Source organism: Anarhichas minor, unplaced genomic scaffold (genome assembly GCF_050575085.1).
Source record: "Anarhichas minor isolate MPS153535 unplaced genomic scaffold, ASM5057508v1 ptg000073l, whole genome shotgun sequence".
Lineage (NCBI taxonomy): Eukaryota > Metazoa > Chordata > Actinopteri > Perciformes > Anarhichadidae > Anarhichas > Anarhichas minor.
This window is the reverse complement of record NW_027466519.1, coordinates 1,198,092-1,224,821: the sequence shown is the minus strand read 5'-3', so window position 1 is coordinate 1,224,821 and position 26,730 is coordinate 1,198,092. Positions and strand designations below refer to the sequence as shown.

Sequence of the window (26,730 nt, the reverse complement as noted above, 5' to 3'; positions counted from 1 at the left end):
ACTTCTTCTTCTTTTTTTCTTTGTTAAAAAGGAGGTGAAAATCAATCCAAACAAGATTCTCAGTTTAGTCCGGCTGTAATTTAATAGTTCGTACATACGCATGCACACGTTTTCAGCCTGCAACACACATTGCCAATGGGTATTCAAGTGGGTATTGAATCACCCGAGGTTTTTGTTTGTCCTATTCCGCGCTACATTATCTGTGAAATAAAGCGCGTTTGCTCTGAAACGCGTGAGCCCCGGTCGTCCAGTGATCCTGTTGTACAGCGAGGGCTGCAGCAGGTGAATGTCTCGTTCTGGTTTCATTCCTCCGTCTCTTCCTTCACTCCATTTATTCTTTTTCTACCAGTCTTCTCATCTCTCTCCCTGCCTGTTTGGGGCGACGCTTCATATATACTGGCCTGTTTCGGATGGAAAAATAAGAGCAACGCTCGGCATGAAGGGGAAGAGGATAGAAACAAACAGTGTGACGGAAAGACAACTGCCTAAAAAGCAGCCCTTGAACAGAGCGCTCTGTATTCGTCCTCCCGTTTCTGATTAAAGTCATTCCAACATCATGCAACACATCCGGTCAGAAGGGGACGAACTCTCTTCCCCGACGGGTCAAAGGTCACCCTGCCGGCCTCTATATAAAGCTCAAATCAGTTTCATCCTCCCCCGCCGGCCGGACAAAACCTTCCTCTGTTTTGTTTCTTCTCTCCGACGAACAGCTGCCGAGTTCCTCCAGCCCTCGGCCTTATCGACGAGGAATGAGGAGTCACCGCGGGACGTTTGACCCGCGGTGACCCCCGCCACCTCGCTGTCTCTCAGAGCGCCGGACGGTTCGTGTGTTTACATTGTTCTGCGAGGCCTCGGAGGACGGAGGCAGAACCTTTACTCTCCTGTCTGGTGAAAAGGTTACGAGGCGGTGAAGGAGCAATACCGAAGCGGTAGCACTCCACAGAAGACACGCAACAACCGGACTGATGAGGTTTAAAGTTTGTTTTCTTTGCTCGCTCCCGCCAGCGTGATGAGAAGTCTTTAAGAGCGGCTCTCGAGCGATCAAATGATTAAACGCATGTATGCTCAGACAGGAGCGAATCAAAGAGGTTGCTTCTTTTTTTCAGTTCTTACATTTTTTTCACAGATTGTTTGGGCATTTGGGATTTTGAGTTGTTTTATGTTTTTTGTGTGAAACTTCTACTATCTTTGGGAGCAATTAAAAGGTGTCCTGTGAAGTCTTCTTGTAAACGAACACATTCTTGACGTCCTTGAGGTCTTACAAACATGTGTTTACTTCCTCATTAAACATTTGCAAAGCTCGTTCTTTAAATAATTTAGATAACGGTGTGTTAACGCCGATGTTTGATTGCTAGCGGTCTTCTTGTGGTGCAACGTGTATAACGTATACATCCAAAGTGCATTCAGATCTAACAGTTTACAAGAACTGTCTCTAGTGTATTTTCTGAAGTAAAAAGAAATACGACAAATACTTCTCATTCTTATTTGTATCTTCTACTCGGCTTGAAAATGTCCCAGATGTATGTGTCATATTATATTACTGAAAAAAAGGGCACACAAAATATATATATTCAAACAAATACACAGAGTCTGATGCGCATAAAAAGACTGTTGTGTTCAAGAAGCATCAAAGCATTAGGCTCCCAAAAAGGTGCAGAGAGAATCCCTCCCCCTTCTGTGTCACATCCATCAACACCAAATCTCTCCGCTCTCAGATTGCTCCGTAACACCCAGGGAGTGTATGCAATAGCTGCAGCGATGCTATCATTCCTCCGGAGCAGTTTGAGCGGCTTTTCCATTTTAGATCACCGGCTTATTCGGAGAAATCGCGTACTTAAAGCATAGAACTGGAAATGATATAACAGGCGGGGCAATGACAGCCTGTGTATTTGACTGAGGAGCTCTTAAAAAAAAAAAAAAAAAAGCTGAAACCAACGGCAGACTTTTAAAGCAAACACCATTTCCTGACGAAATGAAGGATTTACTCTCACCTGTGCACCTGTCTCGCACCTCCTCCACTGTGCCGGATATAAGCAATGGCGGGAGAGAGAAATTGCAGGTGATAAAACAGGGGGGGGGGGCTGCAGAGCCTTATAAAACATGTTGGCTCACACCAATTATTTTCGAGGCCTCGATATCCATTTCCTGTGATGCATTTCCACCCGTTAGCGGACAGGACAAGAGAGGCAGAGTCTCTAGTCAAAGACAGATGAGCCGGACTCCACATCTGTGATTTAACACCCTGCGGATGGACTGGTGAGATCTACAACAAGGGTGCTCACAGTCTGTGGAGTGAAAAGGACCTGAAGTGTCTCAGTGGTGTGAAGGTAATCTAGTTCTCAGCGCCGACAAAAAGGAGATGATCACCGACCGGAACTATGACGTCATTCAGTAAATCGATTCAGGACGGACCTCACCTGGTCTGCATTTAAGGAAAGGCCCAAAACACCAACGAATGGAGCAGCAGCAAACTGAGATATGTGCCGTGGCTCGATATCTTAAAGTGAAATAGCAGTTTGAGCTTTTATTTAAAGTTTTAAGTTAGATCAGGGAACAAGAGAGGTGGAGGACAAGGGAGCAATGAATGAATTACAGCTATTTATGAGAGGTAGAATTGGGATAAGTCGGTAGATCTTTAGTTGATAGTGTGCAGTTCTCTTGCTAGCAACGATCAGCCTACTGTCGCACATAGCACACGGTGATGAGTACTAAATACAGTGCTTGTTTAAAAGGTTGAATAAGCAGCATGAGAGCAAGGGGGCATCTCCGTAGTCAAAAGTCATGATGGCCGATTGCACAATGATTTTTCTATTTGTGGTCTTTGGTGAAATATCTTAACTTTTAATGTTTATCCAACAACAACAACTGTCAAATGGATTACAATGAATTTGCTGCACACATTCATTCACTCAGGACAAGAACCGTGGAAATGTTTTTTTTATTATTATCTGTTCTTGGTTTTGTGAAAAAACACCTTTTATCTCTTGTATGCATCGGCGTCGTGCTGCAGAAGCACACAGAAACGAAAATAAAATATTTACAGTTTGCATAATCCCGTTGAAATTCATATACATTTTATTTGGTGCTTGAAGATGAAATCACTAAACCACTAAAGCATATGTCATGCAAGAGAGCCAATAAAAAAAAATGTAATGGTCAAAGTTGCCATTTTGCCATTTAAGGTGGGTCGATTGATTCACGACATAAAAATAAACAACATTCCACCTTAAAGGTTGCAGGTAGCTGTCAATAGCGAGCCGTCTGCACTGCAACTTCCCAGAGTGAATGTTTAGAACGTGGATTGCTCAACAACACAAACAAGTAAATGATATCCTTCAAAACACAAACTATTTGTGTTCATTCGCTAATTACAACCTACATTCATGGTATCGCCTAATACTACTAATACTACCTACAGATGTTTGGCTGCGTCATTTCCTCAACAACAGTTCATAAAGTCTAACATCTGGTCGTGTAGAGAAGTAAAAAGGTCAACAACTCACAACGACCCTCGTGTCCAAGTGTACGGCAGTTTTTATTAATTAAAAATACTTCACTTTCTTCTACCCAGCCTACCCGGGAGGCCCGTTGATGCGCCTGGTGTTTAGCTGGTTAGAGTGTATGATCGGGCGCGTCGAAGTGAGAAGCTGAAACAGTAGTGCTGTGTGCGCACTATACGCTGACAGCATGTGTTGACCCGCAGGTCACGCTTAATCCGAGATGTTCCCACAGCATTTCAGTTTCTGTGTGTGTGTGTGTGTGTGAGAGACATTCACGCTTCCGAGCATGATGTCAGAGAGGGTAAGAAGGACCAGTTGAATGGAAAATTGGAGAGAGGAGAGTCATTCCTGCCTTCATCTAACAGTATGTGAGCTTTAGAGGACAGAGGCACACAAAGAGAATAACTGAGGATGGTTGGAGGGATTGTGCTGCGCCGTGCTGACTGTTTGATGCTGGCTTAGGTTTTCTTCTTGCCGCGATTATTCACCAGTTTTAACTGTAAAGCTTAAATTATTAATATTACTTTATTAACAGTGGATCCAATGTGCAACGGCTTTAGCGACTAGCTGGCAGTCACAGTGAGCTAAAACCAAAGTGCCAGATATTACTGCAACTGCTGTTCACATTCAACATTTCCCTTTTATTCAAATCACATTGCACTTCATTTGATATCTTTCCGACCATGCCGTCTTATTCTGATTGCCCCGACGCCGTGGCACGTCTAAAGATTCAAACTGAGCGAACAGAATAGATGGAAGAGGTATGAAGTGAGATCGGAGAGAGTGACAGAATACTTGAACCCCACCTTCCATCCGTTGTCTTGGGGGGGAAATATACATGAGGTCAAGACAGATGGCGAGGAAGATGGATGAGCTCTCCGCCTCGGTCAGGACCCAATGGGGGATGCAGTTTTATCTGTTTCAGAGAAACTGCTGAAGAAGAGTACTGGACAACAGGCTCCGCAACTGAGCTGCCAAAGGTTTCAACAGGATGATGAAAACAGGAGAAAAGAATGTTGACAAGAGTCCACGTCTACTCTTATCAACTTGTTTCTTTGCTTTTCAGCCATGCTAGCAGTATGGCACCAGTACGGCAATGTATGTCGGTTGGCCCACCAACTACTTGATGGATAACGATGAAATATCGAACAGACATTCATGGTCCCCAGAGGATAAATCCCTCTGATGTTGGAGATCTCCACACTTGTCCTCCCGGCGCCACCATAACGGTTGACTTCAATGGTTCAGAGTGTAATATTTCAAAAACTGTTGTGTGGATTGTCATCTAATTTACAACAGATATTCAAGGTCCCCAGAGGATTAATTCTGATGACTTTGGTGATCCTATGACTATTCCTCCAGCACCACCAAAAGGTCAAACTTTTCACTTGTGCAGTGATATATCTAAATCCCATGACCTTTCCGCTGGTGGCCCCATGATGTTGACATTTTTGCATTTAAAAAAAAGATCTCAACTATTGGAGGGGTTTGATGTGGAATTTGGTTAACATTCATGGTCCCCAGAGGATGAGCTGTCATTGGATTCCTTGACCTTTCATCTAGCACTATTGTATTTTGTGCTTTGGTTTATGACCAAATCAGCATACTGATGTGAGCATTTAAACTCGCGTACGGCTTCAGAGAGCTGCTGCCATGGCTGTAGACCTTTAGCCTTGTTTGCTCAACTAGTTGCTGCAGGTCACAGATTCAACTGCTCTCCATAATCAGTCATATTCACAGAAATGTTGTGGGAGTTGTGGGCAAACCTTTAACCCTTCATAAGCCGTGCGTACGCATCTCACTGACACATGAACTCCTATCAGCGAATAAGTATTACTTGAATTCTGCCAGAAGTTTTTGGATCATTTTGAACAGTTTTGAAAGAGTGGGGTCATGTTATTTCTGTGCAGTGCACTCTGTCAATCCACGTCGCCCATCGGCATGTAAATCTTATTGAGATACAAGGAAAATTGTCAATCTGACGTCTGAAATGCTGATGCGAGTGCTGCCCTGGGGACACGTTATACGCCACATAAAAATTGAAGTAGGCAACAAAAAGTGTTAATGCCTGTCTAAACATGATCCGCCTTTTTGCACCTTTCCATCATTCCTCTGCTCAAAAATAGTGAAGTCTCTGTCTTGATGTCTCACAGGCTCATTGTAGAAAAAGGTACGAGTGATGTAACAGATTTAAATAGAATTAGGAACATTCTTGAAAGCAAACTTTGGTGGCTGATGACAATGGAGTGGTCCTCCAGTTTTAATAGATTTAAAAAACCTTCCCCCCCAATCTGTCAGTAAGAACAGCCAGATGTTCAAACGCATTTCTGTTTGACTCTCTAAACACCCGACACATTTGCATTTGACACGAGCACACACCGATTCTCGTTCACCAAACTTTTTCTTCCACTCTTCTTACTTTTGAGGAAAGTGTCAACAGATAACCTGCATGGGATTTAATAAATTTGTGTGAATCCTAAATTTTGTGCATAGACCCGGTGAAGAATGTTGACTGTTTGACAAAAACAGCATTCGATTCGGGTAAACACACTTTATATAACTATGCTAAGCACATGCAGATCTTGAAAAAGGGCCTGCAGACTCCTACATCTGAGATTGTAGTTTAAAGAAGTTGCTTCTCAAAGATCTTTTTCCAATAATGTGTCAGAAAAAGAAGAAAGGCCGGTAAGGGCAGCAAAGCCCCCCGTACAGTAGATAAAATAAAACGAGAAACAGTTTGATGTGAAATAGAACGGGGAACAAAGAGATAGACGGGAGTGACGCAGCCTGTGGGCCGCAGATTGAGGGCAAGGCACTACTAGCTCTGAAAGGGGCACACACAATGGAGGAATTATGGGTAATGGACCGCAATGTCAGGCAGCCTTGCAGGAAACTATTGGTTGGTATTGGCAATTTCACATGAATATTAAATACTAATGTGCATGATAATAAGCACACTTATCAAAACTCTTTGCACGTTTTAATACAGACCGGACTTTTTTTACTTTTTTGTGAGATAAAATTGTGTTCAAGCGACATTCATCAACAGGATCTTCTTTTCCTTTAGCTTTAATCCTTCAGCAGCTATAACTCATGTTGCAGCCTAAAATGTTTTTAAAAAGGTATTTTACACTATGAACAAATATTGTACCGTTTCTCTCGACTGTTATTTCATCAAACACACTCGTTTCCTTTAAGCGTGATATGGAAATGGTAAACTTATTTAAGAAAGGTCACTTAAAGTGCAAAACGAGTGGACAAGCCAGATTCCGCTCTGAGGCATCATAGCTTAGAGTGCATCTTGCCATCATAAGTTCCTCCAAACTACTTCAGGATTTCGTAGTTAATGCTATAGATTCAACCCAGGAGGCAGCTGGAGTTCACACCCATCAATGCAATCTCTGCCATCGCCTCATCCATCTCCAGTGAGTTGACCTTCTCCCGTTTTTCCACTTCTCGGCTGCGAGACTTGTACATCAAATTTTTAAATCAAACCAATTCTTTATTCATCAGTTGCAAAGTTTCCCGCTGATGCGGCGTTACCGGTGTGGGGATGTATTTGAGTGGTTTGTGCTCATCCGGAGCTCTAATGCCACTTGCTTTCCGGATCCAATCTTCAGATGATATGATCACTGTGGCCTATTTCTTTTTTTTTTGTTCTGTTGCAGGAACAGTGGTGTAGTTTTTGTATCTTTCTGCCAAAATTTGAGAGGCCAGATTTGTTGCCGTCTACATGCTACGGACATCTGCTGCTCTTACTTGGGGCTTGCCGGGCCGGTGACTGAAGCTAATTGAAGCAAATTGTTTGGCACGCTCTCGGGAATCTCAGATGAAGTGTGGCGTTTTTGTTTATAAGTGAATGGGGAAAAAATGCACTTGTACTTGAATAGGGCCTTACCAGTCTTCTGACCGCTCAAAGCGCTTTTAACACCACACGTCGTTTTTCTGTTCAGTGTTATGTAAAAGCAGACACCGCTGCTCTACCAGCTACTGTAAAATGGGCATAAACACCGAACTTAAAATATATATATATAAATAAATAAAGCAATACCTCCCGTGTAGGCGGATTGGAACACGATCAACCTTCTACTTTCTGAATTACATTACAAAATCTCTGATAATGGGTTTGCTGGAACAATACATAGATTGTGTTTTGGAGTGTGCTTAGCCGCATGAAGCGAATGTTACACTGGGGGGGTGCATGTACAGAGAAAGCTGATTGTGAGCAGAACACACACACACACACACACACACACACACACACACACACACACACACACACACACTGAATCTGATATATTGAAGTCATTATCTAATAAAATGTAGGTATTAGAGATGATACATACATGCTTTTATGTCCCTTTACAAGCGAACACCAGAGAGCAAATAATCACCAACACCACAGCGGGTATCTGTGCCCTCCAGTGAGTAAAAATGGCAAATTGGGTAATTTAAATTATATATTTTTTTATATATTTGTGTCTCTACCCTGGGCCATACTGTATATTCATTATTGATATGGTGATGAGAGACTGGATATCATTTTGCATTAAACAGCACTTTTTGTGCGCTCCATTCTACTGTGGGAGTTAATTAATAAAATCGAATCTTTACGTAACGGTGTTACAGTTGATCTGACTTCATTTAAGCTGCAGGAGGGATCGAGCCAAGAGACCGCATTGGATAAGGAGCTGTTGATGAGGTGGACATCGCTGGCCGAGCTAGAACAGTATCACTGTCCTGAGGGGGGGCTCAGAAACAGATGGTTTCCTTGGGTGGAAAGGGTCAGCCAAGCACTTCCTTGCTTATTTCTTGGCTCTGCCTTCGTGCAGATTCTCGGTTGAGAGCGGTCGGTGGCCTCTAATGCCTTTTGTACAACAGTGCCGTAGCTGTAGTTTGACCACGGTGCAAGTGCAGCTTCTGGCACACACGAGGACTCTCGCAGAGGTGGAGGAGCCACACACTGATGATAATAGATTAGTCTCCTCCCATGTAGGAGTGCTGGAAGTGAGCCCAACGCGTTCACGGCTGTGCTGTTGATTTACATGGGGAAAGACGACAGAAATCAACTCGAGCGTTTGAGCTTATGCCAGATTGCCAAGTGGGTCACCTCACGACACTAAGGCCGGTAGGGTTGTGCCACAAGCAAACTGTACCACACGTCGGTACAATCGGTACTTTACAGAAGTAGTCCTGTGGTGCAGCAGAGCCGGCTGCTGCTTTATGTAGCGTCTGAAAAAGACGGCACAAATACAAATATCTGTTTTTTCATTTCCTCCCAGCAGCAAAGAGGACCGTCATTTTCTTTCCTCTCCTTTTTTCCGACTTTTATTCCTCTTCACCAAACGCTGAGTTTAGTCATATATAACGCCCTCGGGACGGCACAGAACATCAAGAGTAACCTGGCACATTCGCAAGCCTATATTGAATGAGTAAAAATAAAAAAATAAAAAGCACATGGCTCAGAGTTAAAACAAACGCAGAAAGAAAGATGGAATAAACTGGAGACCCAAAAATACAGAGCGCCAAGGTTGGCATCAAAATCACAGTGAATCAATGTTTATCGTCCTCTCCGCCAAGGAAGTATATTTTGTCAGAAGACCATGATGAAGATGCTGTGCCCGTAAAATTTTACTATAATCTCAGCTGGGTGTGAATGACACAACAATTTAGAAGTCATGTAGCGTGCAAAAACAACGCCATGCTCGCTTTTTTGCACCATGTAATCTGTACCGACTGCAATTTAAAACACATACGTGTGAATACGCCACGCTCGGAGCAAGTTAACGTGGTATAAAAAAGTGACAAAGACTGCTAATGCCGGGTGGGAGGGTAAGACACAAAACACGCCAAGAGTCTGGCATTTGAGACCGCTGTTCGTGTCCCAGTGTGTTTATGTACTTACGTTAAGTTGTTTGCGGTTTACATACTTATTTTAAGCCCAACCATTATATTTTTCCTAAACCAGACTAAGTGATAAAACTGTGGCTCTTTCACGGTAGTGACGCGGCGTAAAATGGCACACGAAATGTCCTTAATATGCGGTGCTATTTATGCACCTTTTCTCATGAGATCAGGGATGCAACTCACATCTTTTTCAATCATTGATCCATCAATTCAGTTCTCCTAATATTCCCGGTCACCCACAGTAACCCCAACCGCCCTCATCCAGCACAGCCAATGAATGAAAAGCCTCTGAATTAAGTACGTCTATACCTTACAGGCTGTTAATGGAAAAGGGTACATGTTGTTCAATCCCAACACGACCTAAACTATCGATTTTCAGAAATGTCGCAGCGCTACACAACATGCAGTGGACTGACAGCCGAGGAGTGACACGTAATGATATTAATCTGTCGGATTCAAAGCAGATGGCACGCACCCCCTGCCCGCTGAAGCACTCAATCACCTCATTAGACGAGTACTTCCATCTAATGTGCTTATAATGGAACACATGGCTGACTTGTTGTAAGGGTACGTTCTGCTGGATGTGCTATAGCTTTAACACCCCCGGTTTCCACTCGCAGCCTGAATGTCAATGTTTAATTACACATGTCTAACTCTCAGATATAACTCAAATATTATTTAATTTAGTGAAGCCACGTGAAGCAACAAAGTGTGTGTGTGTGTGTGTGTGTGTGTGCATCTGAGAGTGAGAGTGAGACAGCGAGGATTAAAAATACGGCTGGTAAGTGAATCATTTAATCCCTGGTTTAGAGACAGCTGGTTCCTACGGAGAGCTGAGACACAACCACCGTCTGCTGACTGAGGGGGGAGAGAGAGAGAGAGAGAGAGAGAGAGAGAGAGAGAGAGGGAGAGAGAGAATAAGAGAGAGATAGTGAAAGAGAAGGAGGGAGAGATTCAAATTGGTACCTCTCCCCTCCTAGATCTTCCGACGCTAAGTGACCTAGACATGCCTGGTTAATGGAGGCTGCCATTTGTTCAATCCTGTTAAATATGGAGCAGCGAGAGGAGGGAAGGATGGAGGCATTGATGGAGGGCTGGTAATGGAGTGAGAAGGCGGCAGCGCTGGAGGTAACTGACAGAGACGGCGATGTAATGCAGCACATATAATGGCTCGCGCTGTGCACACAGGGCAGGCTGCCCTCGCGGTGACTGAGGTTTAAAGAGACGCGACACTGCATGTGCGCATTGACATGGACAGATACAAGTCCTGTTTAACATTTGGCCAGTTTTAAAGTCTACCTACACGTCACTATATTATCAATACCACTGTACATGGTAAATAGACTCTACTTACACAATGTTTCACAACGCCTTACCCATGCTCACACACACATCGATGGTGGCGGAGCCCGCCATGAAAGACGCTAGCCTACTCTTGGAGAGCAATCCTCCTCAAGGACACTTCGACCGACCACAGCCGCCCCTGTAACCTGCTGTAGGAGTTTACATCCACCTTCCATTGATTTTTCTGTCAATGGAAGGGGGAGGAACAAAAGGCTGCCCTCCCCCCCTCCTCTTTGTCCAACATTGTCAATGCAGCTCAAGATGTTCGGGTCAGGTGAGCAAAGGTGTGCAGGATGTGAGCATGAGCCGTTCCGAGTTGTGACAAATGTCAGAAGAGATTGTTTAAAAAAAAAATAAAATATGGGCCAGAATCCACTGAAGCAACGAAGAAGGAAAAAAGAAAAAAAAGACACAGCCAGGCTGCACATGGTGGCGGTACCATAGACGTGACCTATTCCAGCTCAGGGAACACAATGTATTCCATTAAAAGTGTTGATTCCAGGTGTAAATGACCACCAAATGTGTACTTGGAACAACACTTTTACCAACTGCCATAAAGTCCCTCCCTCTGGAGGAGAGAGTCTTAACATGTTTCCATGAGGAAGTGGTTGAAGTTGTGTTTGTTTTCATTGGAAAACCTGAGGTCTTTTTCCACTTTTACAATAAACATTTAACTACACAATAGTTTTTTGTATTTAAAAAAAAACAAAAAACATTTCCATGAATCCTATTGCTGCGTGCACGTCTTAACCCTGCTCGACATCATTACGTCTGTGTTTGTTTTTAAGGCCGAGTAGGAAAAAGCCCTTTTTAGCAGCGGCTATACATTCCCGTGAGGTTATTGAAAAGTAAAGAGTGCGGTTGACATTAAGGTCTATGGTTGCGGTAGTCGTCTGTGAACTTGATCCTGTGAGTTATCTGCCACCCCGTAAATTGTCAAGTCAAAATTCCACTAAAAGTTACCTTCCATATTTTGCCAGAGGTCATGTGACAACATTAGCCCCGTGCACCACAAGGATTTGGACTAAAGAAAGAATTGTCGAGGCCACGTTGGCAAATTATAAATAAAAGTGTTGAGTGCAAATGTCAGGAGACTCATCTCCCTACACAGTCTCTTTGTGAGTGAAAAATAATATCATTATATTCATAATGGTACAGTATACGATTATATTTATTGTCACTATAGGGCTGCAGTGACAATAATAATCTTGCTCACTATTGCTGCAAACTTAAGCAGCGTATATTGCACTGCTCCATTAGGTAGAAATGGAAGTAGCACAGTAGAACCCATCGGTGTGTGTGGCTTTATGAATGGTGCTCGGTGGAGAGCACTACAAAAGGTGTCAGTCCTCCTGTAGCTGTCAAGAGTGTTGTGGACTTCTGAGGAGCATTGGACAAAATGATCCACCAAAATGTCATATTTAATGTGAGTCACACAGAGTGCACGCAGTCAAATGGTGTCAGCCTAGGGTTTTTAAGATAAACAAACTGATGGCTTTTGGAGCCAATTAGGACGTGCCCCCGTAACTGGAGTTTATTTTAACAGGCAGAAGAGTCAGTGTGGTGGGGGGTGGGGGGGGCCCAAACCTTCTTTGAAGTCGCTCTCTCTCTCCGTGGGCGGTAATGTAGCGCGGCACCGAGCCAGAGCCCACAAACACAGGGATTGAATAACGCCTGCCCAGAGTCCCCCGCTGTGGAATTCATCCCGTACGCCACGATGAATACGGAATATGCAAAGTCCCTCGCATACAGATGTGCATACAAACAAGTCGATTAGACACACGCGGGCTTGATCGCGTGACAGATCTGTCACATGAGCGAACCCTCTGCCGAGAACTTGGAAGTGTTTGTCCGAGAGGGGTGAATTTGTGAGTTTTTAAATGTGCCACAGTCAAAAATAAATCCAGCCAATGTCTTATTTATAGGTTTATTGGCTCGCGTTGCATTCGTTTGAAGTCATGACGGATGGTATCTCTGTCGGCTCCCGAGTTAAAAAGAAAAAGCTGCAGGAATATATATATACAAGTGTATTTATGGATCTCGTATGCAATTTATAGGCCCGTGGGTTTAGCTGTGGTGCCAGAACATGACAACATACACTGAGCACTGGTGGCAACTGGTCTCAACACAAAGACACACACACACACACACACTACCCACAAGTCCTCCCATGCTGGATTTCCCTGCCCCTTAAAGCCCATAACATCTTCATATGAAATATAAATGGCTCTGTTGGCTCTCATGGTGTTTTTTAGTTACTGTTAAGAAGTTAAAATAGGAACCAGGAAGTCCAGTTTGGTTCGTCGGCAGCCAAGACACGAGACAGAGGAAGGGAATTTATCTTTACAATCAACCTCCTTTCACTACAAAAATCTAAAGAAGGTGGCAGCTTAAAAAACATGTTTTCTGTGTAAAAACGAACACACGTCAGAAGATAGCAAGTACAACTGGCCCATCTTTTAAGCGGTTACGCCTCCAGTCTCATCTCGAGCGAGCAGCTGATGGCTCCGTGGTTTGTTTTTGAATATGACGTAACGCAGTACTTGCTGTTAGGACGCTGAGTCACTCTCTCTGCAGCCGAGTTCTCCGGCTTCATTACGGTTGTTGTTGGATTATTCCTCGTTGACCTATCGTAAAATTGCATTTTCAATTAATGAGAGTGACGTTGTGTGACCGTGCAGTGTGGGGCCATTTGCAGAGGCAGTCCAGTAACACCATATAAAAGGAACACATTTTAAAATACGTAAACATGCAAGGTTGAGCTGTACGGATTGGTACCAGTGTAATGGGCGAATGGCAGAAATAAGCTGTACATATTATGATAATAATGACAGCTGCACTCGCCATTCAAATAAATGACCTTGCTGTCAAACTTGGGCCTTTGGTGTGAAAGCAGGTCCTCTTGATGTGCTGATCCGTGGCTCAGGCTTTCATGGCAAACAGCAGCGCCAGCACAACGCTACGCAGTATTTGCCCTGAGAGTAATCCACCTGGAATTAGCACGTATTTGCTGAATGCATCGAACTGGCAAAAAGCTGGAGCAGATTTACATTTTTTAGCTCTGTGATCTTGAGGTTTTATTTGTTTTGCTTGAACCCCCCCTCTCCCTCTCTCAGGCTGCACTCGCATGCGTCTGCGTGTATGGCGTCTACGTGTTACCTCTTGCATGCTAGTGCTAGAGCTCATAACGCAACAAAGTCAAACTTCAAGGCTGAAGAACGGGAAGTTAAATTGAACAAAACGAGGCCAAGAGGGAGTTCGCTATACGCTCTGCTATCCGACACGGCTGTAGCCTGAAAATGAGGTCAAAGTTCAAAACTCTGGCAACACTTTCTGGCCTGGGAATGAAATTGGGCCACTGCGACATAAACACGCCCTCCCGGATTGACGCTGACAGGTCCTCCGTGTGTGTGTGTGCACGTGCATGCGAACGAAGCAATTTATTTCCCGGCCTATCAGTTACTCTTCAATGCCTTCATTCCCGATGCACGCTGGAAACCAAGTGGCGAACATGTTACACCCATTTGACCGTTATGGACGTCCGGGAAAACATAAAATGTATTCCAGTGTCAATAACTGAAAAAACTGCACGGAAACTGCAGAGCTGAAAAAATATATGGTATGGTATTGATAATCCCTGACAGGAACTAAATCGTTCAGCGTAGTAAAAAACACCAGAAATGACTCAGATTCATGCAATGCGATGAAACTATATTACACACGAATATCATGATACGGCACGTTAAAAACCAATCATCTTGTGGGATCATCCCCTGCTGATTCTCACCACAGGAAAACATCTGTAAACGGCTGCCAAACTATAACAATGAAGTACCGAATTAACCCGAGCAAAGAAGACCAAGGCCAAACGAATCCAACCAATAACCACGATACATGCATAAGGAAGCACACACACAGATAAAAAACATAAAAACTATAACTGATCAGTTCCCCTATCATCTCCTTATCTAGCCAAATCATCTTGACAATTGCACAGAGCATAAAACAAAGCAGAGATTTAGGCTGGGTCCTGTGTTCATGAGACAAAGAGCGGTAAAGCCAGATAAAAAGGAGAGAGAAAGCCCCGACAGTCCTGGAATATAATGAATATGTTGTTATCATGCTGACAAAATCTGATAGGACCACTGGGGAGAAACACAGGAGTCCGAGAAGTATTTAAGAGAGTTTGTGGAGCTACGGGATTTTTTTAGTTTACCTCAGCAGTATACTTCAAACAATGGAGCAGCCTCTAAGCGAGACCGGTTATAAAGAGCGCCTGGTTGAAACTGCAGTGATGTAAAAAAAAGAAAAAAAAAAAAAAATGCACCTTCATTCTAATTTTACAAGCATTAAAAATGCATTGAACGTTGCAACAAGCCCACTTTAATACAAACAATAGCTTGTAGCACAACACAAGGCGCATTGGTCGAAAACAATTCAACTTTTGATTTGTTTTTAGTAGTTTAGTTTTAGTAGTACAAAAGCCCAACATTCACAGGTTCGGGTCCGTCAGATGAAAGCATTCGGAGCCTCTGTTTATCATCGTTAAAGATAATTAAAGACTAAACCCCTCGTTCAGACAAAAGACCTGAGGCTCTTCAAGTTGCAATAAGTTGAAGGTGCAATTTTGGTTTTTTTTGGACACATCACAGTCAGTCTAATTGGATGAAAAAATCCATTTCGATGATTGAAATAATCATTAGGATGCGGCCCTATAGTCTTTTAAAATGTGGTCCGATCAGTCAGTTTGATCACACAATGTGCCCGTACTAGTGAATGTGGGTGTAAAAGCGAGACGGGCTGTGAAATCTGAGAGTTTGTTTCGCATCTGCAACCGTTAATAAACGGCGGCATCAAAAAATAAAATCAATACACAGTGGTAGCACCGTGTTAAATGCTCGGATTTACTGTGAAAAGTCAGGGAAGTCATTTGAAGAGACAGTTGACAGAAGTGTATTAATATGTGAATCTCTGAGGTTACGTATAATTCACGGTGCTGGAAGTAAGACGGTTGCGTTTGAGGTTGCATGCGTGGGGGAAGTCAGTATACTCTCCAACAGTGTGAATATTTAAATAGACTAAACAAATGTGTGCTGCTTTGACACTTGCTCCAGGGTTCTCTGCTTGGCGTCAACAACTGCTCCAGGTGGAAATATGAATGTTGCTCGTAATGCTGAAATATTAGATCTTTGCATGACCCAGTTTGTATACACTGCATGGCTCTCATCCAGCTCCGTTTTCCCATTCAATTTGTAAAAAATCCCACAAAAAGTGTCCCTTTGGATCGCTGGAAAATCGAAAATGACAGCTCAGACTCCGCCAGAAAAGGAAAAAACCTCTGCGAGTTGGCTTTAATTTGAATTCAGTCAAAAACCCACCGGTGTGAGAAACAGGAGCAGCATGAAGAGTCTCTGAACTATTTAAAAAATGACAACAAAAAGGAAAAACAGTGACGTGTTCATTTATCTGAATAGTTTACAACAAAAGCTCAATCAGACCGCATTCATAACATCCATGCACAGACGTTGTTTTGTCTGTGGGGATAATAAACGAACGAAGTCTTTGGAACACTTATAATTGCATCAAATAAAAAGCGTCTTCCTCGCGTTATTAAAACGCCCGGACGGACTGAGGAGAGCGGTCGGCTGTTTACCCGGCTGCGCTTTAATAAGCTCTTTTGAATTCAAATTGAGCAGTTTTCTGCACCGATGCACCGATCAATCAAAATAGAATCACAACAGGGAATCTGTTATTTTTGTTCCGCACCCGCTCTTGGAAATATGCAACCGAGGGTACTCCCAAGTCTGAGACGGGTCCAAGGAACTCCACGAGGGTCCAAATGAATGTGTTAACTGAAGCACAGCTCAGCCAAGTCCATTCAAATCATGCCAGCACGTACAGCACTGTGACATCACCACCACTTATTGCAGTGTAATATCACATTGAGTTGATAATTAGGGTTGTCACCGTATTAAAATGGACAGTAATCATACTGTGTACATTTACTGATCTATGCTACGCGGTGATTTTACAACCTTATACAATCGATCACCTGCTCCAGTTAGCTCCTGTTCTTCAGTCGTGATCCTCAACTTAAATGTCATTTCTATAGTATTTGTGTGGAGTTTACAGTACTTGGAAAAACCGTCTCATCACTAAATAACTTATTTTGTATGTGTGTGTGTGTGTGTGTGTGTGGTGGGGGTATGTAATTTGTTTAATTGTCACTTAGGGAAAGACATACTGAGAAATAACTCTTTTTTGTTTGTCTCCCAAGGGCTGGAGAGAGGAGAAGAAAAAAAAAAAAAAGGCACTGCAAATACCTAATTAGGCAATGAATAATTGCTGAGTTAATGGCCACCTCAAGATACAATCTTGAATGTTACAGTCACTCTCCAAATTAATGGGGCTGCGTATTGTGCGGTGGGACAAAGTGATTCTGCTCTAAGTAGCAAAGTCAGATTTTTATGCCTTGATGCTCATTGCATCCGAGCATTTATCATAATTCTAATAAACGGCAGGGCTTCCGCCAGATAGGCTGCTTTTTTGGGGGGGGAGCTTGTCACTAAAATGAGAATATCTGGTCCACCTTAAAGAGGTCAGACCACCTCAGTCAAGTGTGAGCCGAAGTTGTTGCTTACTTCGGGGGCTCACCCAGCAGGCAGCAAGCAAAACACAGAAACTTGGCGTGGGCCTTTAGGAGTTTAGGCATTTAACACATTTTAGTGTACAAACATGTCTTAAAAATACATCATGCCCGGGGCCGGTGCTAAGCCCGGCGGGGAGTCAGCTTGGCTTGCACTACACTGGCGGAAAACCCTGCAACACTTTACTCACTAGGGTTGGAAAGTGAAACTCTGTTCCAAAACTCTGCTTATTGGTTCATAAACAACTACACATTTCCGCTCTTTCTGGACTGGAAGACGCTGCCTAAAGTGATACATTGTGGGTTATTTTTTTGTCTTTGCATGGGAAGATTAATAAGGCCTTGTTCCGACTGCCAGCTCAAATAGATGTTTTTAGGCATGTCCAGATTGTATCCAGATTAAAATCTGGACTGCAAAAGAAATACAACTTTTTTGCAAATCAGATCCTCACCAACCCGACCGCTGAAATCAGATTTCAAAGAAGCGCTGCTCGGAATCCATGCAGCTAATAGCAGAGCACGATTGAGGACAGCACTCCGCGGAATTGCACTCTGTATTCTGCGGCTTCTCCCTTGTGATGTACACAAGCCTCCTACCGTCGCACCGGACAAACTCAACGAATGCCTCACGACTTGCCCCTCGATGGCGAATGCTTCATGCGTCTCCAGCGTATAGCTGTGTAGTTACAGCAACCCATGCGGATAGGTTGGTGATGTCGGGAGACGCATATCAGATCTAAATCACTGGCGAATAACAGTGTGGACAGTCTGTCTTAAAGATCTGGTTTGGGAAACCAATAATCATCTGAGCATGTATTCCACGCTGACCAGAGCTCAAAAACGTTCAATTTTGGGTAAAACGCTGCAAACACAGCTAATATTAGCAGTTGTACAAAAATTGTCGCGCTCACAGAGCGGCTGCAGAGAGGCAGGTGGAGGCGATGGAAGAGGCGAGGGAAAGGGCAATTGTGAATATGAATTGTGTAGAGGTTATATTAAACATCCAAACAAACCCCAGTCCTATTACTCACAGACACCCAGCGCCTGCCAGTTGTGCAATTTATCGGTCTTTCTGTCTTCTTTCTTTATACATTTCACTCAGATAAACACACAAATGTGCCTTCATTTCGAGAGCCTACAGTACTGGAATTGAATTCCAAAGCACACATGAAGGGCTCACTCAGCAAGTGTTTATCTTTTCCTATTTCCTCCCCTTTCCTTTTTTTTTTGCACAAACTGTCCCTCACTTTGATATGAAATAAACTAGAAGTCAGCAGTGCCCATCACTCCTGTGTCAATGGCAGCAATGGAAATCAGTATGCATCTCCGGAGAAGCAACAGCCTTTTTTTTTTTCATTTTATCCTCGCACGCATACAAACAAACAAACACACACACACACACACATACATACATACATACATGCCGCATTTACCACAATTCTGCCAGTTTCAGACGGCAAACTTCAGAGGAGCTCTGTTGTTGCTTTGGGGCTTCCTCCAGTTCAGTTGGCGGGCTTCTGGAATATTTTAACTTTAACATGCAAGCAGCGCAACTCCACAAACCACCGTAATTACAAGACTCGGTCAATCCTTTGAATAGCGCCGGCAACCAAGACCGGTTACATGACTAGAAGGGGGGGGGGGGGGGGCGGGTCACTTAAAATAGGACGGCCACATGGAGTTGATTTGGGGTTTTCAACATGGGGAGCCTGAGAGAGAGAGAGAGAGAGAGAGAGAGAGAGAGAGAGAGAGAGAGACTGTTGCTTTGAACCAACAGTCACAGTAAGTCATGAAACCAGTCAGAGCCAATGGGAATCTTATGCAGCGGAGGAGAATAGCGATACCAGCTCAACTGCTCACATCGTCCGGTCCATTACTTCTGTAAACTACTCTGACATTTGCCTGTGCCAAAAACTCTTTGTGCCAACAAAAGCAAGAAATATGCACGCGCGTTATTGTTGATTTATAAAGTCGTGCATATGCATGGTTCCGTTTCATAAATCTCCCTCATTGTGAAAACTGGGCGTACCTGCACAGGCCTGATTTCCTCTCGCCATAGATGGATGTACAGGCCCTCAATCGCCCGTTCGCATATCAAATACCTCTACCCACTCTCACAATGAGACACAGTTTCACAGAATTGCGTTGGCTCAGTCGTCAATCGACACCAGAGTAGCAATGCGGCGACTAGTTGCAACGCCCACAGAGAAGGTTCAGTCAAATGAGGCAGTAAAAAAGGAAAATATTTTAGTAGAAATTGGATCTTACAGAGAACACTTTTCAGAACCACATCTGTCAGTCAATCTGGCTCCAATTAAGTGCTTTAAATCAATTGAAGAAAAAAAAAACTACTTTTAATGTGATTAAAGCAACAATTTGGGTAAATCAGTATGCATTTATCTACAAGTTCAACCCAGTGGTTTGTGCAGTGTTTGTTAGCCACGGCTGCTTTACGCCACTTGACGACCTTCTTCTTCACCTCATTAAATCCCTGCAGCCATCTGAAGTCAGCAGGACAGAAATATGTGATAAATCTGCAGCCCTCCCAATGTGCCGCAGTGTCATTACACACTACCGTTTACTTTGATTTAATCACCCGCAAACGACACCGGGCCGCCACTAAATAACCCCCATGTCTCCCGCAACTCTGTATTCTGCCTGTTTATGCAGCAGACTCCGGATCAATTCTGAGTGGCGTTTTTACGATTTATTTACTTTTTAACAAATTGTGGCCTAAACTCTACTGTTTTACATCAAGTAGGATATAATGTGACCCCTTTAAGGTGTGCGATACCTAGTGTATCTCACACATTATGACTGGAATAGCCTCAGATTGATGCCATCATACATAATCGCCAACACCGAACTATTTCTACCTTTATTCATAGCCTTTTTTAGCATATTGTGCTGCTGCACTCGGAGACGACCACACTGTTCGTGTACTCACAAACTACCACTTTTGCGCCGGTTGTCGTGCGTGCATGTTTGAAATAGGGTCCACAGTGCCATTAATTCATCCCACATGCACCTGTAAACTAACATCGGATCGTACTGTATCTCGTTAAATGGCGGAACGGTGATGATTTTATTTCTAGCAGACTCAAGTTAGAGTCTAGAGGACATGCTGATGTATGTTTTTTATGTGTACAGGTCCTTTACACATCTGGTTTCTGCCATTTACCAAAATAAATACATTTGCTCCGTGACTTCAGGCCTCAAACTGCCACTCTTGAATTTAAAGCTATGAGAGTATGAGGCCATAAGTCTTCCAAGTCTTTGCAATCATATTGTATTGTACTCGTGAGCCAACATAAATATTGCCAAAATAAAGTTCTTAATTCACGCTGTCAAACTTTATCTGGGAATCCGTTGTGTGTTGTCGTTATCTGAACGCGTCACGCGGAAGTCTCGCAGCTGCCACGCGTCACTCCCAAGCCGCCACGCTACGGCGGCAGCCAATGAGGTGTCAGGGCTCTTGAGACCCTTGGTGAATTGGTTTCTGAGGAAATCATAGACTCCTGGGTAACGCTGACAGTCTGCTCAGAAACTCGCACGTCTTGGAGAACTTTAACGCTTAACAAGGCTGAGGTGACAGGTCGGATAGGAGCAGACTGAGGGACTGGCTTTCTCCTTCTTTTTTTTTTGCCGAGAAGCCGAGAATGCGCCGCCGTGTGTATTACACGCTGAACATTCGCTCTCTGTCACTCTTGGTGGAGAAATGCACTCCCCTGCAACACTCAAAAGTCCTCTCCCGCAAGACATTGTTCCTGAAATAATCTCCTCGCCCTGAATTGGAGTCCCAAGATGCATCTCTGCAGACAGAAGGTCACACGGCTTGATGGAAGTGGGACAGCGGTGCTGAAAGTATCCTCACGATCCAGGCTGAGAGAGTAATAACATATTTACATGCAAACCAGCATCCACAGTGCTTCTTTTATACCCGGCGTGGCTTAATATTCCTGCACACCTTATTACTCACATAGCTAGCTCTAACAAATCAATCAATCTACCTTATAGGTATAATATCCATAAATCAAAGACAAAAGATTTAATGTTCTTGGCTGAAACATCCTCTTCATTTAGCACATGCTTTTGAGTATTTGTCAATTAGTGAAGGGAAGGGATGGAACGCTGGAGAAATGTACACAGCCGGTACTAATGAGGGTACTGTTGGCAGCCAGAGAAATGGGGCTTGGAAATGAAATGATTTCCCCATTATACCTCTTCAGAACAAAAACTGAATTATTAAAATGTACATTTTTCCATCTCGCTTTCCACACCAGAAAATTCCTGAACCATTGTCGGGTGGGGGGGATTAATGGTACTTGTAGAGTAGGGGATTCAAAACAGCAGAGCGCAAGTGGATGCTCTACTACTTTTTATTTTGGTGCTGAAACGCTCATGCTCATTGTTACGCTTCTCTTAAGAAGACCGATGACCTAATTACCCCCCAACCCATAATGGGTGTTAGTGAGCCGTATCTACAGTCTTTTCAGCAAACCTTGCAATTTTTAAACTATTCAAAATAACCCAAAAGGATTTTTTTGGGGGTTTTTGGGTTGGAATGATCACAAAAAGGATCCTAGAGGGACTATTTCTAAACCCTAGATATTCCTAAAAACAATTGTTCTTGATTTTTGATTGCTTCTTTTGTTATTTTTAAGAACTTTTTAATATGATATTTACCAGGGAGGGAGAGGGAGTGGCGGTGACATGGGAGCAGAAAGGGGGAGGGGCCTACCGCTCCAGGGGGAATTGATGCCAGATGGTGTCTTCATTGAAGAAATTAAACAGCAAAACGAGAGTGAGAAATGGACCGGCGGGGTAGTGGCTGCCCTTCCAGACGCTCTGTGGATCATTGGCCCGTGGTTCTTTTAATGGAGAAAAATTCCACTGGTTGCCGGATGCACAGTTAATCCGGTAATTTATCAGCCGCTAATTCGTTCAGCTCACTCTCGCTCATCATAAAAAGAAAGGAAAAGGAGCAGCCCTGAGAGTCCAGGTGAATAGCTCCTTCGGGAAGCTCGGCGGTTCGGTTTTGAGCGAAGGAAAATGTTCCTCGCGAGGAACATAACACGACGAGCAGAAAAACACATTACAGTACACGTTGTAGTTGTTATGACTCGGGTCCCTCAAGTGCTGAAATGGCAAATCGGCTCTATGCAGCGATACATCAACCTGGATAGAAGCAGTATTATGAAATGAATCTCTGATCTGTGCGGTGGTTCGGTTACTTAAGGAGTCAGCGTGTGCTTGTTATGGAGACACATACCGTACATAAGATTTCACAAACTATGAGCCAAGTGATGGAGCGTCGCTGCAACGGAGTGTGATGGGAGCACGGATTTAAAACGAGAGGATTGTTATGTGGTGAGATGGTTGTGTTTGGGGCGTTTCAGACACACACACACACACACATGCATGTATCCACAGTAGAGTGAGAATGATGTGTGCAATCATCTGATCACATCTGTACTTTACAGCCCCTTGCAGTGGCACAGAATGATGCTCTCTGCGTGTCCCGCTGCACCCCACGGACAAGAAATCAGTCACCGGCCAAGTAATCATCATCGGAGCTGTCTGCACCGATACTTTCTCTCCGTCTCTCCCGATGAAACCGGAGCTGCAGTTGGGATTATATTGTCTGGATAAAGTGCCTTCGCTGTCGGTGATCAAACTCCGTCAATCAATGAATAAAGCAGGAAACACTTCATCTATCACGTAAGTGATGGCAGGGAATGTCTTAGTAACATTATTCCCCTTGATCAGGGTTATCTCCTTCCAAACCTTTTCAGCGTATGGTATGATGGCTTTTTTAACTTACTTTTCACTTACGACTGTGAACTTTTGCTCTCCGCTGCCCTTCATCTCCAAAGTGGGGGAGCCTCTAAACAATAGGAGGACACACACTTCCCCCTGGAGCTCCTACAAAGACATCCTCCTCCTGCGTCTTCTCTTGAGGACAGAAGAAAGAGTCTTTGTTCCAACTATTTTCTCGGGCACCCCAAAAATAAAATGACCTGCCCTGAATCTACAAGGATCATTCCACCTGCTTACTCATAAGTGGTCAAGCTGGACTCAAAAGGATGAACTTGAATGGCACTTTTATGTCTTTGTTTCTAGGCGTAGGAAGTTACTACATTAAGCCTTTTAGGGTGGACCTCAAGGGTACAGCAAGTCACTTCTCAGACGCTCCTGTGTGTGGGCACATTGAGAAATATGCTGTGGTGCTGGGGAACGCATGTCTTCTTCAACCTGTCACTAAAGCTGCTCTTCTTCTTCTTCTTCTAAAAAAGAAATAAATAAACTACAAACACATCTTACCCTCCCCCCCCCCCATGTGAGCCTACAGGGTGTGAGTGTTTGGTACACAAATAAGAGATTTTGGTTTGGGTATCACTTTTAAAAATGCAATATGAGATTCTGAAATCCTACGCTTAAAGGCTTTTAGGAGTGGGTTTTTTTAAGTAATGTTCTGTACCTGTTAAACTGACATCCAAAGTGAGAAATTGTTGTTTTGAAAGGGTTTCCTCAGCAGAAGTATGCTGGGAAAAGAGGCTCACCATCCAGGAAGTGGTCACTTTTATTGCATGAACCCTCGTGAAGTCCGCCAAGAGTCATCTTTAGTGCCTCGGAGTCCATCGAACAACTTGTGTGGACAAGTACAGGCCTGTATCCATCACTGGACTGGCAGTGTTGCTTTGCATTTACTGGCACGTGAAGCGGGACGGAGCATCCAAGACATCGCAGCGAGAGTAATGGCCCAAAGACCACAGCACCACTTTGGACTGAGCGCATCATATTAGGTCTATAGAAACGTAAAAAAGCGTTGTTTTTCTCTGCCACGGCAAATGGTAGACAATTAATGCGTCTGTTGTGTCGTAGTTCACCCGTTTTTTCCAAGAATGCGCAAAAATGACAGTACAAAACTGTTATCTTCCACCAGAATGATGCGTCAGCTAAAGTGCATTCTTTCATAACTGTAATTCACAACTTCTATGTATTCTTTAGTGAGAAAACAACACTTAACGATACCAGTGGCCAATAATGATCATGACATTTACACTAATTGACGATTGAAGAGAGAAAACAGAGGTAACCTGACAGATAAAAACAGGAAGAAAGCGTTTTTCATCGGTAGAAAATGTGTTGATTCCGACAATGATTCCTAAATGTTGAGATGAAGGACGGAATTATGTTGCAACTGGAAATCAGAATGAGACAAGAAGTCCACTACGCTCGTGATGTAATAGCAGGCTTCGGTTGTTTGTGGCCGAAGCTACGCGGCGAGGAAGAAGTGCGTGCAGGTCCTAATGAAAATCCCGCCAGGTGTGGCCAAACTGACCTTTTGGAAAAAAACTGAAAAAAAAAAAAAAATTGATTCAGAGCGAAAAGGTGCAACAGACCGTGACCACATGTCAAGGTCGTTGGCATCCACCGCAGCTATGAGAAAACGTGGGTAATGTAAACTGAACGGGATTATTGTGGCTCCTTTTTTCTTCCTCGAGAACCTTTTCTTAGATAATGTAATTTATGTACAAACATGTGTAGCCTACATACCATTTGTTGAAGTTGAAATTCTCTTTTTCTTGCACACACACGGTCTAAAGTAGATCAGAAATGATAGCCATGCAATCTCAAGCAAATACCTGAGGGAGGGGGGGGATAAGTAAATAAATGGAAACGCATCTATTTCAGTGCTTTTTGTTCTAGTCTTCGTAAAGAAATAAACTTAATCCCCAAGTGTGGGTTTGAGAAAGTAGTTGGAGTGCTGAAAGCGAGTCACAAGTTTGGATGTGCAGCAACACAAACTGATGTCGCCCAAAGGAGTGGAAATTGTAGTAAAATGCAACTCCAGTGGGGGAGGAAATCACACAAGAACTTTGGAATTTTGAATAATCTCATATTTTACGTACAGCTTATAGTGTATCTGGATAAGAATAAACTTACACAATCAGTCCATTTGCAGGTGTCTTGCTCCCTTAACCTCAGTCTTGACTGTATGCTGTTGGACAGTGATGATGATGATGTATAGTCACTGACTACTTTACAGTCTGTGGAGCTTCCTCCATTACTAAAGCAAAACATAAGCCGAAATAAAAATATAAGACTATACATCCAATTCACTGGGGTGATATTTGATGTGATCTGTTTATAGGTGAATAGCCTCAAATCAACGGTGTTTCAGTGGATTCCTTCATCTGCTGCTCCACCAGACTACAGTGTGGGATCCTCTCATTTAAAACACAGCAAATTGGTTTCTCTTGGTTTCAAATCTTTCATACGTTTGAGTGAGAACAGCCCTGATTAAATGTTTCCTCGTGGGTTCATTCCGTCCCATTGAGCTCCAGTTATCTCATTAGCACAGGATCCAGCGGAAGAGGTCGATATCTAACGTCAGAGCTCATCTTCCTCGCATACATTTATTTATTACAGGCAATTTGGCGAACACATCGATTTTTTTTTTGTATGTATTATTTGTGGTTTTTTGAATGAGGGGTTGATTCCTGAGCAGGTAAACAAAGTTCTTATATAGACGTTTATATATATATATATATATATTATTTTTTCTCCATCATGCAGTGCGTACCGCCACTCCGCCTCGTGCGTTGAACTGCAGAGCGGTGTTAAAATTCAGAGCAAGTATTCGGAGAAGACTAGTGCTCTTTTCTGGTGGTTGGAGAGGTAGCCCAAGTAGGGAAAGGAGTGTGTGTGTGTGTGTGTGGGGGACCTGCCACCCCACACTATGATAGAACCCCCCCCCCAATAAGTAGATAGAAAAGATAGAAAACTTACCACCCCGCTGTCCAGCTGCTCGGTAGTCTGGGACGGAGCCGCTCCGGTCAGAGGTAAAAACCACAACATCTGCATCAACAGCAGCATCTTCCGGTGAAATATTCCTCATCCACTTGCGAAGTAACCGGAGAGAAATCACGGTGCCCTATGACAGGCGGATCCTGCAGGGCTCAGACACCGACCCCGACAGCCGCATCCACGGGGGGGGGTTGGGGGGGTAAATCACACGCCGACACTTGCGTAAAACGTGTCCGTCTACCTCACTGTTGAGCGCAAACACATGAAACACATTAAAAAAGCTGCGCCGGTGACACTTAAGACCATTTAGAGCAGTTGTAAGCCTCGGAGAAACTCCACTCGTAACTAACGCACGCAAAGTGTTCGGAGTCAGAGACGGACGGTGTTTTCTTTTCTTGTCTTATCTCAAGTCCATCAGAGGCGATATATCCCCGGAGCGAGACGCGCGAGCTCCCGCTCTCTCCGTCGTGTGGCGTCTGGAGCGCTGGGGAAATGAAAGCAGCTGCGCGCGGCTGTGCA

General features: G+C 43.7%; 1 protein-coding gene across 1 annotated transcript in view; it reads right to left on the bottom strand.

Moving 5' to 3' along the window:
- The window catches only part of mmp17a (matrix metallopeptidase 17a), a 57,422-nt gene extending 31,096 nt beyond the window's left edge, over positions 1 to 26,326 (bottom strand). The window contains exon 1 of the mRNA XM_076079836.1: positions 26,194 to 26,326. Within this exon, the coding sequence (XP_075935951.1) occupies positions 26,194 to 26,280 (87 nt within the window). The 5' untranslated portion in view covers positions 26,281 to 26,326. The remainder of the gene's footprint in view (positions 1 to 26,193) is intronic.
- Positions 26,327 to 26,730: the final 404 nt, after the last annotated feature.